This window comes from Condylostylus longicornis, unplaced genomic scaffold (genome assembly GCF_029603195.1).
Source record: "Condylostylus longicornis isolate FDR11 unplaced genomic scaffold, ASM2960319v2 ptg000135l, whole genome shotgun sequence".
Taxonomy (NCBI): Eukaryota; Metazoa; Arthropoda; class Insecta; order Diptera; family Dolichopodidae; genus Condylostylus; species Condylostylus longicornis.
In genome coordinates, this window is record NW_026578103.1 from 4,616,462 (window position 1) to 4,638,318 (window position 21,857).

At 25.5% G+C, this 21,857-nt stretch overlaps 1 protein-coding gene across 1 annotated transcript; it reads right to left on the reverse strand.

The window, feature by feature from the left end:
* Nucleotides 1-98: 98 nt before the first annotated feature.
* LOC129615139 (uncharacterized) lies at nt 99-20,682 on the reverse strand. The gene is made up of 11 exons (XM_055530216.1): nt 20,646-20,682; nt 17,926-18,614; nt 16,879-17,151; nt 16,586-16,735; nt 15,591-15,845; nt 15,344-15,502; nt 15,229-15,278; nt 12,608-13,172; nt 622-1,056; nt 384-542; nt 99-300 (listed from the first exon to the last, which is right to left on the reverse strand). Exons 1-11 carry the CDS (start codon nt 20,680-20,682, stop codon nt 184-186), a joined length of 2,889 nt encoding a protein of 962 aa, XP_055386191.1. The 3' UTR covers nt 99-183.
* Between the last annotated feature and the right edge of the window lie 1,175 nt (nt 20,683-21,857).

Genomic DNA, 21,857 nt, shown 5'->3' on the forward strand with positions numbered 1-21,857 from the left:
AAGGTATTGACCAGTGTACACTAATAAAAACCACAATTTCATTGTATTAGTAATTATTAAAGCGAATTTATTTTAAAGTATATTATAGTCGTACATTATGTAGAATTTTATTTTATTCGACAGTTAAACTTTAGGCACATGACATACATACAAAGTACTTATACTTATTTTACTCATAGATTCTTAAAAAACTGTTTTATTGTTCTCAGGAGGAATTTCTGGGAAATTGGCTGGCGGTATACTTTGGTGTGAACTGAATTGCACTAAAACTATTAAATATGTAGTGGTTGCTCCCGATATCTATATATCAAATATTATAAATTAATAAAATAAATTAAAAATAATTATAAAATAAGTTTTTGTAAAAGAAAAGAACAAATTACCGTAAAATATAATGTTCTGTCCAAATTAAATAACCCGGCAGCAGTAAATGTTATTGGGCGATTCATAATTTGTGAACTAAAATTTCTTAAGCAATCTTGTATTTCGACATCATCATTTATATTTAACATTTTATGGATTAGTGTCAAACTTAAGCGGCTCTTTTCATTGAGTTTTATTTCATTAAAAAAAATTATTTTAGTTAGAGATTTTAAATAAATTTCATTTATTTTACTTTACCTGTTTAATTGTCTTATTCACTGATTCTACAATTCCCAATATTATAATAATGTACAGGAACATTTGTATACAAAAGAATATTAAGAAATCATTATTTCCAACATTGGATCCATTTGTCTGATAGAGGACTGCAACAAGGATATAATACCCATCAAATACAATATAAATGAATGAAATTCCAATAATGATAAGCATTTGATATGTAAAGTGATCATCAACAATTTCACAGGCATCACATAAAAGATCATAAATTTTTATAGCTTTTTTTATTGTCATGATTTTCAATTCAACTTTATCAATTTCAACTGTACATTGACGATAAACTGAACGGCTTGAATTTTTCTTTTTAATTTCAATTGGATGAATATTGGTTGGTTGATTAATCGATTTATTTTGATTTTTAAATTTCAAATCTTCAAGCATGTTATTCAAAATCTGTTGAATAATAAAAAAGTAACTTATTAATTTTTAAATAAAAATTTTGTTCGGTTTAATCTATGCTTTTTATAACAAATGTAAAAAAATGTTATGGTTTCAAAGTATAAAACTACTTATATTTGGTTCGCATATTTTATAATGGTGACAGAATTCTATTTTGGAGTTTCGATTTAAAATTGGGCACAAAATTGTATAATTAAAAACGTTATGTGTTACGAATAAAGGTCATTTCTTAGTTACTAATTTCACCAGTATACTTCTTATGATATGAATAAATTAGAAATGACTCTTTGAAGGTAATTCGTTAAACTAAGGATTCACTTATGAAAGCCGATTGCAATCAAATCTCGTCTTTTATTATAAGTCGATTTATTAAAATAACGGCTATTATGGAAGCCGATTTTACCCAATAGAGTTGCTTTCAAACGAGTTCATAAACACTAAAAAAATCTTAATTGTCAAAAACGTCAAAATAGTATCATTATTTTCATGTTCAAAATAACAATATTAAATCAGTGATTTTTTTTATTTACACATACATATTTTTAAATCAGCGTTAGTATATAAAAGTTTTACTTGTTGATCGCATTATAGATGATGAAAGAAATGAAGCAGGTTTGGCTTTAGAAGAAATTTTTGAAGGAACATCCTAACTGAATGAAAATCGGTAATTTTGAAAAATTTGTACGCTTGGAAAATAATTATTATTTAGCTTTAAAAAAATGTTTCGGATAAAAAAACAACAAAACGTTTCCCAACAAATGTTTTAAAATTAGCTTTGCTTGTAAAAAATGTGATGTGAAAATAGCAATTAAACTAGGGATTGACTTTGTTGTAGGTATTTTTCAACAAACCGTTTCTGTAGAGTTCCGAACGATATCGTAAAAATTTTTGAAAAGCATATATTATGTCCTAAATGAAAGGAGAAGAAGAAACAAGAGACAACGACTTAATATTTTGTTTTTAACATATCCTTTTTTCATTGGCCACTTTATCAATTACCATCACCAAATCTACCAATAAAAGTGTATAAAGTAGATTAGTATCACTTCGAGAGAAATCGCTAGTAAATATTATCGGCTTAATTCGATTTGACAGATAAAATCATTTCGAATTGGCTTCCAATTAAGCCAGAAATTCGAATCTACAATTCTTCCAATTCAAAATGCAGAATTATTATTTTTCTAAATTCTATTTAAAGGTATTTATATCAATTACAAAATTAATTTATTAAATTTGTACCTTATTGCGTTATTATAAATAAATGTGGTGTTTATTATAAGATTGTGTGTATGTATATAAATTTTTATCTTTGAATCTAAATGCCCATAATATTTATTTTAATATTATTCGAACAACTCCTTCAAAATACTTATAAATATATCAACATTATAATTATTTAATTAATAATTATTCTCTTCAACTTAATATGTATATAATAAATAGGTAAATAACAACTTATTAACTTGTAATAGATAAAATATGTAGGTATACTTGCGTATACATAATTATATGTCTCCACTGTATTGTATACTTTTTGTAATTGAAATTTCATAGACTATTGCAATTCCACCCTTTATATTTCAAAATTGCCTATGTACATTAAGTAAAGCAATTCTGTCAGGGGTTGACAACTTAATATTGTATATTGACGACAGGGAGTAATTATTTTTAAGAACAAGATTTCTTACAAATTGAGCACAATTTTTATATATTTTAACATTTATTGGAATTAAAAAGTAAAAAGTACCGAATGAAATTAGTATATTGAACAAAATAGAATAATATTAAGCTAATTTTGTTTTATTCATTAATTTATATAAAAATAACTTTATAAATATCTTAGGTAAGATGATGCGTCTACTGTATAATGTACAAATAGACCAGATAAGTCGGATAAGTGATACAGATTTCATCAATAACATGATTTTGATGCAAAACATGAATGTAAGTTAAAAAAAATTAGTGCCCCTTAAATTTAAAAGAAACGATTTTGTAATTTTAAAGAAAGTGCAGATTATAAGTGTGGATTGGTGAATTTTGTATTAATATCGTTTTACTGCATCTTAAAAATCCAAGTCTACTACTTTCTAACAAAAATACGTGACGAAATTGAAAACAGGTAAAAAGTGTCATTTATTACACATTTTTATTATTATATAATTACTAGCAAATTCTTTTTGACACTTTAACGATTTCTGAATTTTTTGATCGCAAGCTTGGATAATTTTCGCCCACGCTTATCAATACAAATTTTTTAATTTCTTGGTTTAGTCACGAGCATCTTAGAATTTATTTTTCAACATTTTGAGCTTGTTTAAAATTTGAATTTTACGAGTATAACGTCAAATTTAAATTTTTTTAAAAAATATATTAAATAATAATAAATAATATTCAATTAAATTATGTTATTATTGTGTCAAAAATACCTTTACAACTGCTGTCATACGATGTAACATTAAATTTAACAATATTTCAAATTTAAAAGCAAATGCAAGCATTTGTAAATGTGGAATTAAATATGATGAGAAAACTTCGAAAGGTGGTGATTTATTGCTCCTTGCTAATAAAGCATAACAACCCCAGAAATTAAAACAATTGAATATAAAAAAAATTGTTGAAATAGACCAAGTATATTTATGAATATTTTTATGATTTATTTCCATTTCCGATTCTAATAAAAAAACATCAATATTTTCTAAATGATGAACCATTTCTCTAGTAGATTTTCTTTTCACAATGGCAAATGTAAACATCACTATAACAATTAAAGTACTAGTTATAGGATGAAATATTTCACCAAGTTTTGTAAAATTTGTTTCAAAAAAATATTGAACTAGCCATTCTCCTCTTTTTATAGATAAAATAAGGTAAACTATATACGACACACTCTGAAAAAAAGTTAAAAAGTATCCAAGTAATTCTATTTGAAAATTTTCAATTCCAGGTGGATTTGGTTCTAATCCAACACAAAATAAAAACCATATAGCTGGTCGTATCGAATCGTAAATGTTATTCGATTTTCGTAAATAATCGAGAAACTTCATTCCGTTTAGAGAATAAAAAATGTACTAATCAACATTTAAATAAAATATTAAAAATAAGCGTTTCAAGCCTTAAAAAAAATTATTGTCATTTTTCATATATGCTTAAGGAAAAAAGTACCTACATACATATATGAAAATGTTTAAGTAAATAAGGATCACATTACATAAATTATGTTTACTTTTTTACATTACAGAACTATTTTTTATTATTAGACTGAATTAAAATGTTGTGAAAATAGAAAAGAAGCTTGATATATATACTTATGTAAATAAAATATTGTATACGTGTATAGCAATACATATATTGATTTGCTCTTAACACACGTAAAGTTTTTGAAAAAAAAATTCGATTGTTCATTTTTAATTACCATAATTAAATAAGAAATATAAAACTACAATTAACTTATGTTTCGTTTAACAATAGTTAATAATTTTATTCCACGCCATTTCGCATTTGTTTTGCATCACACTCTTAAAAAATAGTTTAGCCGTACGTGTGTACATAGCGAAAGATCTGAATACGGTTTATTTTATAGAAATTACGGTTTATTTTATAGAATACTTAGGTAAATCTAGTAAGTACGACTTTTTTATGAAACCTTAAAATTAAAACCTTTTTCTATAATACAAAAAAAATAACAATATGCAAGATATTAAATATTACGCGGCAATATTTACGTTTACGATTAAAGCTTACAACTAACAATGATGACCCATTGTTATTAGTCGAAAATCAATTCGTATGGCAAAAATTTACACATAGAATATATATGTAAAAGTTTAATGAAAGTTCGTGGTTCGTGGTGAAATGATTTTAAAGTAATGTAAATAATAATTCATAAATATAAAACTCAAAATAAGTTTTTTTGCGATGGAGCAGTAAGGATAATTAAAAAAATAAAAGAAAATATTTATAAAAAACAGTTTTTTTTTAGAATTGATTGGAACTTCATTTTTAAGATTTTCCAACTAAATTGAAAAAAAATGCTTATTAGTTTCACTCTGTCTGTCCGTGTGTCCATGCGCTTGCTTACAATTTCTACGCATTTTGAGATAGAAAGGTGAATTTTTTTATGAAAGTGGATAAGAAAGTTTTTCCATATTTTACTTAAAAGTTGTATTACCTCGAGGTGCTTAAATTACTAATTAAAAATTTATTGTATTAAACCACAAAAAATTTTCGAATTCCACAAAAACAGGAAAATCGCGGCTAGCTTTTATTATGACGAAATAGCATAATGTGACATTAAAATACATTGATAGTTTAATGAAACATTAACTGGTCACTGAATTAACGTGAAATTATTTTTTTTGGTGAATTTTAACGTCATTGTTCTTTTAGATGGCAAATTGGAGAGTCCTGAAATTTTAGCGGTTACGACATATTGATAAATAATTTATTTTGCTAGAAGAATACTCTTATCCTTCTCGTTTTCCTTCGAAGTTTGCGAAATAAGCAAGATTTCAAAATTCGTCCCTTTTATTTCCTAAGTTGCATGCTTTTCAAAGGATAAAAGCAAAAAAGCTAACGGTAAATGCCCTGCTATTTACTAAGTCGAATGCGAAAGCGGTTTTTTATTTCTTTTTCTCCGAAAAGTATGCAATATTTTTTATTTCATAATTTAATTTCGATATACATACTATGTCCTCGATTGATGACGGCGATGCGTTCCGAAAAACTGCGTTATAAATCGAATCGTCTTTAGATTTTAGGTTTTAAAGAAGTACGTTCATGCACATATATCTATGTATGCATAAATATATATATTTTGCACAAAATGTATTATGTTTTATTACCGAGCGTATTGTTAATACAATAGGTAGGTTATGTGATGGCAACAAATTTTGCATATCGAGTTTTCGGTGGGAACGCACTTCTCCATGGTAGGGAAGTGTAAATAAACTATTTTTAGCAACCTGTCGGTCTGTCGTTCTGTCAGTCTGTGTCTAAGTTTATTTCGACTGTGGCACGGATTAATCAACTTTTGGAATATTTTGAAGCTGCACTGTTTTGCGGGCCTGTTTTAGATTTTTGACCATTTTGAAGAAAATATTCTACCGATTTACTTGAAATTTCATATATAAGCTTCGCTCGACCGTTCCCGAAACCTTCTAACTTTTGGAAGAAATCAGTTGTCAGCAACTGGACGTTTACTACGGGCCGTGACTGGATGTGAAATTTAATATTTAAATTCTTCGTATTAAATAAATTTAATACGAAGACGAACATTTATAGATGAACATATAAATTTTTTTGAAAGAACAGAGCTCGAAAACAGATCTGCGAGTCGATTTTACATTTTTCACCATATCTTCGGAACGAATTGATGGAATTTCTTGAAATTTAATATTTGAGTTCTGGTTGTGACCAAAACTAACTGCCAAGCATTTGAGGGAATTCGGGTAGCACAAAGAAAAATCTACTAAGAGTCAAATTTACATTTTTCTACGTGTGTTAACTATAAGCTAAGTAATGTCCTAAAAATTGGAAAGAAGTATTTAACAGACATTTTTATAATATTTTGTAACACTTTCATTTAACTAGACAACACACATTCCGGTCGGTTATGTGCTGACCACATCAGATTTTTTTATTTTTCAAAGTTTTACTTTAAATATTTACAAACTTACCTTGTTTAACATTATTATTCTATGAGATATTAAATTTAAAAATATTTTAAATTTTAATATGACAAGTGTCATCTGTAATGTTGGAACAAAATATGACACAAAAACTTCAATTGGTGGCTGTACACCAGCTCTTCTCAATAAAAAATATGATCCCCAAAAACATAAAATATTTAATAAAAACATTGTTATACTAAGAGTCCAAAACAATATTAAAAGTTTTTGATGATTAAATTTAATTCCCAGCACTGATAAAATTTTATCGGCACATTCCATGGTGCGGATAAATTCTTTAAATGTTTTTCTTTTTAATATTGCAAATAAAAAAATTATAAACATAACAAAAATGGCAGTTATTGGTTGATAAATTTCAGCAAATTTTGTAAAGTCGGTACGAAAAAAATATTGTATTAGCCATTTTCCATTTTTTAATGATATGAAAACAGAAAGAAAATATGAAATACTTTGAAATAATATAAAAAAATAGCCAAAAAATTTAAAACGTGAATTTCCATTTCCAAAGGCGTCAGGTTCAATTCCAAGACAAAATGTTATCCATATGGCCGGGCGTAATGATTCGTGTAAACTTTTGGCTGTCCGTAGAACTTTAAAAATGTTCATACCGTTTTAGTTATTTTTTAGTAACTAAAATTTATTTTAAAAACTATTTAAAAAGAGAATAAAAACTTTATGTACATGTAATGAATAACGTATGTATATCAATTACAAAGCACATACATTATTCATTTACGAGTATTTACGAATACCATTATAAGCAGTTTGTTGTACTCTAAGGATTTTTCAAGCCTTTTTTTATTTTACTTATGTTTTTATATATCATTTTTGTTTTTAATTATATAGAACGAGTACAGTGGTGATTACGATAACTATAATTATTTCTGATTTGTCTGTAATGAACGTTTATATTTAGTTTAACTTCATGTTTAAATTGAAATGAAATTAAGGACATTGTTTTAACAAATTGAGTATTTTTTCTAGTTTAGCCTATTAAAAATATTAAAATTATATAGTTTCAATTACGTATCTATAAATATTCATTATAAGCAAATATAGACTCGTTGTAATTAGATTATATTATTGATAAAAAGCTTATTAGATAAATTAATTTTAGATACCACAATAATTATTTAGTTTGTATGATAAATAATGCCTATATTTAAGAGCATTGATATTAAAATTTTTATTGTGCACTATAACGAATTTTTTCCATAAATTTTGTATATCAGGCAGGAGTAATATCAGTTGAACACTTTATTTTTTCTTAAAATTCCAAATATTTGGAACTTAAGCTATTTTCAGCTTTATTAAATTTTAACTTAAAATTTTTCAATTTACCTTATTCAATGCAATCATCCGATGTAAAATTAAATTTAATTTTATTTGAAATTTTTGTATTAACACAAACATTTGCAGGTGCGGCCCCATATATGATGCAATTACTTCAAATGATGGTTGATTACTGGATTTTGATAGTAGTGCATAACAACCCCAAAAATAAGTTGAGGTGAACAACAATATAAAAATCATAATAATCCAAACATATTTAAGAACTTTTCGATGGTCAATCTTTATTCCCAAAGATGTTAAATCATTGTCTACTAGTCTCAAGCGATGGATTAAATATACAGTAGATTTTTTTTTAAGAATTATAATCAAACATGTTATATAAACAATTATAACACTAGTAATCGGATGCAAAAATGTACTAAACTTTGTGATTTTCGTTTGCAAAAAGTACTGAAGAAGCCAATCATCTCTCTTTAAACAAAATAAAATGAAAATTCCACAAAAAATCATTTGCGCAATGGTTATAATTAGACCAAATACATTTATTAAAAAATTTCGATATTCAGGTACGTATGGTTCAATACCCATGAAAAACGAAGCCCATACGAATGGTCTTACTGATTCATGTATATTGTTGGCTTTCCGTAAATTTTTTAAAATATCCATTATGATTTAAGAGCAAATGAACAACTAAAATATTTTTTCTTTAAACGCAGGTAGTATAATGTTACTTACATACATATATCTAGCAGTTACTCTTTATCGTTAAATACAAAAATTTATCACTAATTCTATTTCGAAAATTAGAGACAGTTAATCATGTATAATTTAGAGACTTACAAAATCATGTATAAAAAATTTTCTAATATACATATAAAAATTTTAATATATGCGAGTGTGTATGCTATTATATGTTTGTAAATGTTTATATAAATTAGAGTTATATTAATTTATGAATGGAAAAGGAAATTTACATGTGGACATATTGGAATGCAAAAAATTGCAATTGTAAAAACAAATGAGGCAATGTGTGGGGTAGGTGAAAATTTTGGCGCCAAATTAGAGCTATGGTGGATAGGTAGCAAAACGACTTAATGCGCAAGCTCCCAAAAATAGTTGTATAAAAAATATTCGCATAAGAACTATGAACAAGGTTAAACTAACAAATTCATAATATTTATATAAGCGGAAAACATCGTATTTTAAATTTAGATCATCATTCAATCCATATTAAAATGTAAATATAGATTCTGAAAACGTGAAAAAGTTGAAATTCTGCTCAATAAATGGTTTGTAAAGCAGCACATTTGACTTGAACAAATGAAAATGTTTTGTTTGAAAAAATCTTCTACTTATAAATAATAGTACAAAAGTTCTCGCTAATATAACAAAATTATATTATTGCATACTTTTGGGGTGGAGAAAAAATAAAATCATTAATATGTTGGTTTATATCGAGCGTTAATTGTGAGAATAAAATAAATACACTTTTTGCTTTTGGAAAAATCAAATGCCGAAAATTAAAATTTTACTATAATTTTCCTGGGAGAGAAGAAACTTTGAACAAAATTGATTTTTAAAAATTTTTTGCGTCTTAGGATCCATAACTTTAAGATTTGGATAGGGTAGATAGATGAACATTTTCATTAAGGGAAAGATTTTCGCAAAGAACCCTTTAAAATTTCAATTCTTAATATTTAAAAGTTTAATAATTTAAACAGACCTGTGGTGGGAGAGACGGAATGTTTGAAACAAATAAGCGCATTTTTTCCAATTATGTGTAAAATATACGGAAATTAAAAAAGTAGGAAAACCATTTTGAGATTATTTAAAATTTTGTGCGTAATTTAAAAATGAATCTATATTATAAGCGTTGTGCAGTACGCTATGTGCAAAGTATGACTACATATATTTGAAATTTCACTTTCAAAGGTGAGATTTACTTATGCCCTCCCTTTTTAAGATATTTATTTGAAAATGTTTGAGTTTTTGAGGTATAGCAACCAAATAATTTTGATTAAATAATAATTTAATAAAATTTCTACAAATATGGAAGATGCAATTCATGAAATCAATAACTCAAGGAGCTATATATTCTAATATATTCTGGTATAATCTAATATTAAGTAGAAAATAACGATAACAAAAAAAATTTTTGAAATGTAGAATTGCTAAGTTCTTTTTGGTTTTAGCACAATTGAAAGTATTTTTAAATGACTTGTGAAAATAATTCCTTTACAGGAAATGCCATATTGGCTTTCAATTAGGTGTAGGGTATAATTACCAAGAAAGTAATTTAAATGGTCAGTCTAGTATAAATCAAAATCTTTCTCGGAAACTGAGGTGTCATGGTACTTTTTTAAACATGTCACGATTCAAAAGCTGTTGATCATAAATGTGTACATGTTTTTAAGGATTTACTGGAAAATCTGCAAGTATCGTTTTTTCCTAATGAATATTTAGGAAATATCGTTTTTTCCTAATGAATATTTAATGAATATTTAGATAATTAGGATCTTTAGATATGATAAATTTGTATTAGTCATAAGCTCTTTTCGTTATGAAATTACGTTAACTCTTCAATAACACACGAACGTAGTAGACGGAGTTAGAATTCGATTCTGATCAGTAGTTCGGATACTAGTGTAATTTGTGGGTTTATAAATGTGTTATTAAATACGCCTTCTGATAAATTGAATGACCTATATGATGTTTTGGTAAAACAGAAATTATAAATTTTTAATTTTAAAAATTGCAAAGAACTTTATGGTTGCGATGTAATAAGAAAGAGTGAAATAAAAGATTTTAAATTAATTATTCAATTACACTACATTCAATTACTTATAGTAATTTTTAATTCGGTACCAATTGTTACACTTACCTTATTGAATATTGTGAATCTACAAAATATTATTTCCATTATAAAATGAAATTTAAACATTAAAATAACCATGTGTAAATTTGGTATTAAAAATGTGACGAAAACCAAATTGTGGAAAATATTTGCTTCAATACACGATGTTAAATACGATACAGATGAATATGCTAATATTATGACAATATAAATGAATGAAATGATCATAAAAGATTTTCGAATTTTAGTATAAATCACGGGAAATCCAATGGACTTTAAATGATAATCGACAATTTCTGTGATATTTAAAATATTACTTAGTAGCGTAGATCCATTTAATATTAGGGTGAAAATTGTTAGCATTGCTAAAATTCCACAAAGTGTGCAAATAATTTCAACAAACCTTTAATAAAAATTTATATTGCATATATATATAAATAGGATTTTAAATATTAAAAATAAAATTTATTTACGGAGTGGCATCTGTTTTCGATAAAAAATTCTTCAACAATACTTTATTGTTAAGTTCCTTAAATAGAAAACACATCACGTAAATTAAGAATTGAATAATTATAATTATATGTCCGCGCACTCTTTCCAAAGAATTATTATGTTTCAGTTGAATTGTACTGTGACCGGACAAAAATAAAAATATTAAAATCGGTTTTATTGAAAAAATCAATTCTTGAAATCCTTTAGATTTTAATTTTTGCGAAATCATTTTAATAGTAAAATAAAAGTTAAATAAATGCTGTCCGTTTTAATTAATTTATTCAATATAACTGAAGCATTTTGTAAATGAAACATAAACTTTTTACTAAAACAGTCTTCTTAGCTCATATTTAATTTATTTAATGTGCTTTCAATATAAATCATTGATAATAATCGGAAATTTTCTTTATTAGATTTCAAGGTGTGAAACTAAGGGGAGTTAAACACAAATTTTAAAGGACACTTAAATAAAAGAATACACTTTTACTCTTTATTTAATGAAAATGTTTAAAGAAAGTTACGCGTATACTTTCCGTCGTTTAAAAATACATTTATATTCGAAATCAAATTCACGTGATAGCTTTAGATCACAGATATCCTCGTAAGTGCAATTTACAATAAGTAGACATATGTGCCAAAACTCAATTCAATTGGATTTTTAAAATAAAATTCAATTGGACTTGGTTTCTAATAAAAATCTAAATTGCATAAGCCGAAATTTACATCTTAAGAATTAAAAATTTTTCTAATGGAAGTTTATTTGTAGTGAATATTTATAATTAAACTTTGTGATGAAATTATTAAAATTGATTCACTAAGTTAAGTACGTAGTTTCATTCTCTGTTAACATATTGAGTTAGAATCATAGTGTAAAATACATTTCTATAAATGCTTATCATAAGAAATAAAATCACTGTAATTAGATTATTATATTATTGATTATTGATAAAAATCTAACTTAATAAACAAATTTTAGATATCACAATGAATAATGCTCAAATACTTATTAGAATTGATATTGAAATTTTTGTTATACGCTATAATGAATTCTTCTAAATATTTTAATAGAAACCATATTTATTGATTATTGTAATTAATTTTTGTAATCTATTATTACACCTGTTGCTGTTACCCGTTTTAATTTTTTCTTATTATTCAAATTATTTACAAATTAAATTATTTATATAATATCACTACAAATTAATTTTTTTCAACTTACCCTATTCAATGCAACCATGCGATGTAAAATTAAATGCAATTTTACTTCAAATTTTTGTATTAACATAGCCATTTGTATATGTGGTACTAAATATGATACAATTACTTCAAATGATGGTTGATTATCAGATTTTGTCAGCAGAGCATAGCAACCCGAAAAGTATATTGTGTTGAATAATAATATCAAAATCATAATAATCCAAACATATTTAAGTGTTTTTCGATGGTCTATTTTTATTCCCAAAGATGTTAAATTATTGTCTACAAATCTCAAGCGATGGATTAAATGTACAGTAGATTTTCTTTTAAGAATTATAATTAAGCATGTTATATAAACAATTATAACACTAGTAATCGGATGTAAGAATGTGCTTAATTTTGTGATTTTCGTTTGCACAAAATACTGAACAAGCCATTCACCTCTTCTCAAAGAAAGTAAAACATAAATTCCATAGGAGATGATTTCCATGAGTGTTATAAATAAACCAAATACATTTAATAAATGTTTTTTATATCCTGGTATAAATGGTTCAATACCCATTAAAAACGAGACCCATACGGCAGGTCTTATAGATTCATGTATATTGTTAGCGTTCCGTAAATTTTTAAAAAAATTCATTATGATTTAAGAGTTGATGAATATCTAAAATAAATTTTTGTAAACGCAGGTGCTGTAACGGTCATTGTTTGTCACTAAATACAAATATTTGGAAAAAATCATAATAATAGGGGAAGTTGCTTGAAAATAACAGAAATTTCTACTACATATGTACATATTTGAAAGATTTTGTTATAAATGAAGATTTATCCATGCCTATGTGTTGGTAGGCATTAGTAAATGAAGAAAAAAATGATCTCTATATACATACGTGTACATGAAAATGTGTTAGTACGTAAATAAGGATTGCATTCAAAACAAAAATCATATTTATTTTGGCGGTATATTGAAATCGTGGTGAATATAAAAATTATTTTAATGCGCAAATTTGCAAAAACATTTCTAGAGCAGTATGGAATTGAAACCCTAAGTGAAGAAATTGTTGTTGTTATACAAATAACAAATTTTGTTTTTTATATTAAAATTAGATAATTTTAGACAATTCAATTCAAGAAAATAAATTTACTTACATATTATATAAAAATAGATTTCCAAAAATTTGATGTCGTCAGTCTTCAATAATTGAAATTGATTGTATAGCCAAAATTCAAACAGAACGTACGTATGTCAGATTTTTATCAAAAGCATATTTACCAATTTAGAATTATCTATTTTAATTTATTTATATTTCAATAAAATTAGCAATTATAAACTTTTATAAATAATCTTTTACTTACTTACTGAATATGACAGCAATTTTGGCTGTTATAAACTCTGAATAAGAGAAAATTTTAAACTCTGTATACAATTGAATACTTTCCAATATTGATAAAATTTTCATATCATTCGCTGAACTCTCATATCATGACCTCAAAATGTAAAAATTTTCCAGGGCTTTATAAACTAAAAATTCCTGATTACCAAAAATTGTTTGATTTTGTAAGTAATTCGGAACCACGACCGAATGTAAAGTTGTAGTTTTTAAAATAATCTAAGTTTAATAATATCGGTAATTTTTATTTCAGGTTGTTGCTTACAAGTAAGATTCGCTAGATCTTAAATGTCTTCAATAACCGGTGCCACACTTTAAAAATGTGGTATAGCAAGAAAAGGTTTTGTATGTTTTCATTAAAATATTTTCTTCATAACAACCTAAAGCAATTTCATTCAACGTACAATAACTACAAAGGTCTAATTTTCTACAAAGGCTAAAATTGTATAAGAAGTTTTATGAGAATTATATTGTTTAATAATATTTTATCATTATTTTATTAACAATAGCTGCTATTTTAAAATAAATTGTATATATATATATATATGTATATAGATATATATGACTTTACTTCTATATTTGAAGACTTAAGAACCTTTATGCATTGAATTATTTAATTCCATTGTTTACTTTAATAAGAAATTTTTTTGTTTTAATTTATTTTCATCAATTAAGAATTGAGAACACAATTTGACAAATATTTCAGTGTTAACAACGTCGCAGAAACAACATCACATAAATTGTGAACAGAACACATCGCCAAATATTTTTGTTAATATTTCAGAAGATGTTTCAGTGATACGAGTACAATGTGTCTGATGGGTCGTAGCAATTCCGAAGTTACCCTCGTTTTTTTATGTTTCATTTCTCAACTTAACATAGCTGTATAAGTTTTAAATTTTAAAGTTTGAAAATTTACCCTAAAAGTATGCTATGTTTACATATGGCCACATATTACATTTAAGTTTCTCCATATAATGCAAATATTAAATTTATTTTTCATGAAATATATCTTTTATTGATGCAAGTAATTTTATTTAAACAATTTTTTTATGTTCTATTTTTATACACATATTTCACGTAACTATCCTTACATAAAACAACGTACTAATAAATAATCTTACGCATAATGCAGCAATTTCTGGAAAGATTTGATAGCAGGTACAATTTTAGAAGCTCATTGTTGCTTTCCACATAGTTTTATATATATGTGCATATGCGATAGCAAATAAATTAACACAACAAATTTTACGATGAAAATTGTAGCAAAATGATTAAATAAGTTGTTATGGCGCCTGTTATCTAAAAGTAAAATAGGAATTTCTAAATTCAAAATTTAAGTATAATATAAAATATACTGTTCATACCGTAAAATATAAAGTTCTATCAATATTAAAGAGACCAGCTGCCGTAAATTTCACTCTTTGATGAATAAGTTGTAAGGAAAAATTTTGTAATTTTTCTCTCGTATCTGAATCAGATGCTTGATTTAATAATGTATGTATAATACCACTAGTTTTCTCACTCTAAAACAATCAACAATATAATTTTATATATTATGTTTGATAAAGAATAATTTATATTAATTATACTTTTAGAACGTCATATACTAACTTTGTCAACTGCCTTTACACTGCCTTCAACAATTGCAAATATTGCTATTATATATAAACCCATTTGACATATAAAAAATGTAACAAATTCAACCGGTTTAAAATTTTGATCCCGTTCAGTTCTTCCTAGACATGTTTCAAGGATATAATACGCATCAAAAACAATAATAAGAAATGATATTGAAAGTATTGTTAATAATTGGTAAGTGAAATATTTGTTTGCTGTATTCGCTGCCTCACATAATAAAAAATGAACCTGAAATAGGATAATGTTGTCGTATAAATAATTTTATTTTCCAGGATCACTTCGAATATTTAATTTGAATATATTTTAGAAAATCTTTGATATTTGATCAATGAAAATTTGAAATTGTCGAACTTGTATATCAAATGAAATGCAAAACTACAAAGAAATCATGAAATACAAAATCACAGAGAATCTGAAATAATGTTTATAAGCACTTTGTTCAATACTAACATTTTTATTTGAATACTTAAACACTATATTAAAATGTTGAAATTATAGTTAGAAGTTGGAAATTAAAAATTTGTATGGACGCGAGTTGAACAATGTAGGGGTAAAATAAAAGTTGTTGCTTCATTCACTAAAAGTTTAATTTAATCTAATACCTTAGAAATAAAAATTCGACTAAAAATATGTTACAACTTAGAACATTGTAAGACGTTTGTCTTATATGCCAATGTATAAATTTTATACTTGTATACATTGGAATACAAGTGTAAATCAACTACTTTCTATGATAAAGAAATTTCCCATGATAATTTGGACCTGAATTATAGTTCCAGTCATATTATAAAATTTTGTTCTAATATTGTTGAAAGTATGGTAAAAGTATAAGTACACCGTAGGTTAAGTACGTTTATTTTTATTTAGTTCATTTAAAGTAAGAAGTTAAAAATGAGTTTTTAAATGAATGGAATTCTAAGTAAACCAAATTTGATCAAATACCTCAACAAATTTAACAAAAAACTCACCTCCATTGATTCTTGAATGATTTCGTTCGGTAATTTTGTTGTTATAGTATGCAACGAAAACGATTTTAAGCAATTTAATTTTTTTTTATTTTCGACTATTGTTGATCCAATTTCATTTCTCTTGATTTTAAGTGACATATTTTTCAATATCTACAACATAATAAAAATATATTTTTTATATTTGAGAAATATTTACGCAAAATTACAAATAGGTGTCACTTAAATCGTATTTAAACTTAAAATTCATTCAATTGTTTAAGGTTTCCTAATGCAAAAATAATTTTATTCCTTACCTTATTTGATATTTCAAACCGTTTACATATTGTTAATGTTACGCTTAAAAAAGTAATAACAATTGTCGAAATAAAAATATGTGGAGCAAAAAATGCGTAATAAATATCAACTGTAGGATATTTTTCAATACAATGCAATATTATTAAGCTTCCGATAAGAAAACTAAGATTTAGGATTAATTGTATTGCTAATGAAATATAATTAAATTTTACTGTATTATCGTAATGAATTTGAACTCGTAAACTAGTTAATCTTATATCAACTTTTGACAGCTTGTAAATTAATTGAATAAGAGAATATTTTTTAAAATAAGAATTTAAAAAAATTGCTAATAAACTAATGATTGCAACATATTTTTGTATCATTTCACCAAATTTCGATACATTGGATTTGAAAAAATATCCAATAATTGTTTCATTCTTCAGTGTTGTTAAAATAAATGTGACCAATATAATTACTATATGAAAAATTAAAGTGATTTTCCCGAACCATGTTATTTTTAAAAAACGTTTTCCTGTTTTCCGATCCAAAAATATTGGTGTTAAACCCAAAATCAATGATATATAAAGGAGTGGTTGAAAAGATGAATAAATATCTTTGATTTTTCCAGAATCTCTCCATATAGTTATCATTTTTAAAAACTATTAAAATTTTTTTTTACAAATAAACTTGAACTTTTTTCATAAAATCCCGTGCAACAAATCGGAAAATTGTTTGGAAACACACCATTTTATAAAGAAAAATTTAATGCATATAGCGTTTTAATATTAATGCTTGTTATTTTGCAATTAATTTTCAAGGTCTAAGAAATTTGAAAACAAAAAAACCTTTAAATTTCTATAGAATTTCTAAAGCAATTTAAGTGACTGACATGTGGTATTAAATATGAATGAGTACTTTGTTTAAAAAATTCATAGAAGCTCATAGTTATGGTTTTAGAGAACTGCAATTTTAGATTTTAATAAATAACTTAAAAATTAGTTGAAAAGTTTTGGCAAATTAAATTAAGATTTAAATATATTTTATACTAATAATTTTTTGCTTACATCATTTAAAAAACCAAATCTTCTTTTAATTATGTTTGCTTTACATAGAAATGACACAATTGATGATGAAACGATAGTGTATTGCAAAAAGAATCCAACCATAATGTATGCTGCTGGATTTTTTCCATTCATAAAATTTTTTGCTAGAAAAAAACTTCCAATGACATAACCCGTACTTATTAAATGTACAATTGAAAATATAGAATAAAAATATGAACGTGTTCTTTTATGTAACACTCTAATTCCTAATTCTTGTAGACGATCTTCAGCATCCGATATTATATATAGGGTTTTAACTAATTTACTTTGCTGAGCTATCGATGAAATATAAATTAATGCGATTCCAATAAATCCAGTAACTGTTTGTAATGCATCACCAATCATTGAAACTTTAGATCGAAAAAAATATTTTACAAATGATTCATTATTATACATTGAGATGGAATAGACTAGTACATAGATGGCTATTACAACGATGGCATTTAAAATTCCAATTGGGCATAATCTTATTCTACGAATTGTTGGATTATCATTAATTTTCACATCTTGTATTGGTGTCAAACCAAGAAAGAATGTCATTGTAAGTAGTGGTCGTATTGTTGATAATAGATGAATTGATATTTTAAATTTCGACCATTTCTTATCAACATTTTGAGTAATAGAACACATTAATGAATTATAGCTTTTCGCTTAAATATAAAATAAGAAAAAAATACTTTTTTTTTTATGTAATATAGTTTACGCTTTTATATAAAGACAACTTAACAGTATTATGTTCAGATGATGACTGAATAAATTTTATTCAAAAATGGTAAATATTAAATATTTGAGAATATTTTATGCTCCACCTTTATAAAACAATTCGCACATTTGTTTGTAGAGCAAATTGATCCTTTTTTTCAAAGCAACAGGCTGTATAGTACGTATAAGTTCCAAACTATATGTACAGAATATAATGTGATACAAGTGTAAATAAATACATGTATGTATGTATGCGCACAAATATAATTAATATTGTAGTTAAGTAAGGTAAATAAAAAAGATAATATTTCCCCTGTTAATTAATTGTAAGTCAACAATAGTAAACTTTAATAACAAAAAGTAAGAGAAAGCGTTCTTTATTATTAAAAAAAAAATTCATTTAAAAGAATGCTATAAACTATAAAAATAATAATTAAGCGGAAATAAGGAGTTCTGGCTCTATAATACTACAAGACTTCATAATATTTACGGCAGTGATATTTTTAAATAATCGTAATAAAATATTACAAAAGTTTTGTGTCTGGAACCTGATCTATGTTTAGCATTAAGAGAGACATATATATATATATAAATTTATTTGTAAATGCCTGTGCCTATTTGTGTGTAAATAGAAAATAAAATTTAATTAATATAATGAAACAAAAATTTTTAATATGCAACAGTGTTGATTCTTCAAATATTTTAGTGTAACGTATTCTCTCTATAGTATTATGAAAAGAGAGTAATTATAATTGTAATACAAAGAAATAATAAAATAAAATGGAACCTATTTTTGACAATGTGAAGTTTTTCCGGTTGGGGAGAGAGAACGGAAAACAATATTTTATTGATATTGCAAATAAGATCTTAGGTACGGTTCACATTTACGACAAAACCTAAGATTTAACCTGAAACTGATGAAAATCATATTTGTAAACGCCATTTGATATGACACTTCGCTGGAAGGCAAATAATTTTTTTTTCTGTTTTGCTCTTTGGAGAATCATGGGACTGGTGCATGATATCGTAGAACCATAGTAGGTGCTAGATATTTAAGGTTATTGATATTTATTGTTTTATTTTACTGATATTTTTTTAAAAATAGGATATGGATACAAAATAGGATTCTATTTTGTAATAATAGAAATAATAGAAAATAGGCGGCAAATAAGAAATTCTCTTCAGATTTTTAAAAAGTTCAATGACGGCAAGTAATTTTTTGCTAATAGCGATCAGCTAATTTTTATTTTGTTTATAACTTTTGTAACAAATTGTTGAGTTTTGGCGTTCTGAGCTTCATCTTATAATTTCATTCTGATAGTTTGTGAACAGTCACCAAACTTATTACAGATTTATTCTTAAATTTTGTCCTATATGTAAACAGTATTTTACAATTTTTAAAATTACAAATTATAAATAATAAAAAAACATGTATTAAAAAACAGACAGCAATAAAATGACACAAAGTATTAAAAGTAAACTGTTGACAGCGTTCAATCATAAGCCAATATATTAAGTGACTCATTGTATTGTACGTAGGAACAGAATATTTTGTTTTTCAAAATTAAAAGCGTTAGACGAACCACCACTGGTTAATAATGATTGTATTACTACTGTATTGAAAAATTTTTGAAATTACCTGCTATTAGTTCACATTAATTAACTTGGGATTAAGTTTTTATTTTCTATGGGAATTGAAGAGTAAAATAAAATTTTATGAGTTTCCGAGAGGGAGAATAAAATTATTAGATAATTAAAAATATTATGTTTCATTTAATAATTTTATAAGAGATATAGGAAAGTAAATTTTAGTAATTGCCATGGGCAATTAAAAATTCAAACTATTTTGAGATTTATATACTTACATTTAGATAAAAGGGTTTTTTTAATGAATTTTGTAAAAGGAACGTTTTTTAGCAAATCCAATTAAATGCTTATCTTTATATGCAAATGAATACGTGATGTCTCTAAGACCTTACGTTCTTTAGTAGTGTAACGGTACACTATTAATTTCATAACCATGAAATTTTGGGAAGTTATAATAAAAAATCCTGCGACGGTTTCTAAATTAAAATTTTTTGAAAAATTTAGAGCAATTTTAAACGTTTTTATACTAAAATTCAAAGTAGGTAAATCTGGTCAGATCAGAGTATTGTTGGAAAAATTTCAGCGAGATCAACAACTTGCGTTCCAGGAGATTTTATAGAAATCCGCCCTGTAAGACTGCAAGGCCTGAAAATAGGATTCGGAAAAATATTTATTAAATAAAGTTCTATGCAAACTAATTTGTGTAATTAATATTTTATTGATTTCAGTAGAATTAGGAAGATTTTAACTTTTGCTGTCAAGTGGATAAGACGTGTTTTTTTTTTTCTCTTTCTCCACTCATTATTAATTTAAATATTAAAATTTTAGAAAAAATAAAAAAGAAAGAAAAATTCTTAAAACACTCATTATCAATTTAAATATTAAAATTTTAGAAAAAAAAGAGAAAAGAAAGGAAAAAAAAAAAAAAAAACTTAATATTAAAAATTAGCAATATAATTTAAAAAACAAAAATGGCGAATTGTAAAAAATGTAACAAATACATGTCCGCCAAATCTAAGGCTTTAAAATGTAAAATTTGCCAGAAATTATTTCACATAAAGTGTGCAAATATTTCTGACGATACATATGAACTGGTGAAGTCTGGAAATATTGTTTGGAAATGCTCCATCTGCCCGCCAGAATTAAATAATTCACTTCCACAACTTGAGGATATAGACGAACAAACTCCACTAGTTATATGCGAGGATGCTGTAAATGAATTAAGGACGTTCGATTTTACAAACAGCACTATGGGTAAGATTACAATAGATTACTTGAAAACCTTGGGACGTGCTGTATCGGAAATGAACTTTTCTTTGACGTTCTTAAATCAGAAATTGGATGCAGCTCTAAAGGATAACTGTGAAATTAAGAAAGAAAATGAAAAATTGTGTCTTAAAATTGGTCATCTGGAAAATCATACAAGTGCATTGGAATATAAACTAAACAGAATGGAGGCAACTTTGGATGAAACAAACCAACTGAAAAGAAAAAACAACATCGTAGTTGCTGGTTTACCATCTGGATTGAAAAACATGCATCTTTACAACATATTCAAAAAAATAAATGCTGATATTCCAAATGAAAATTCATTTGCCGTAACA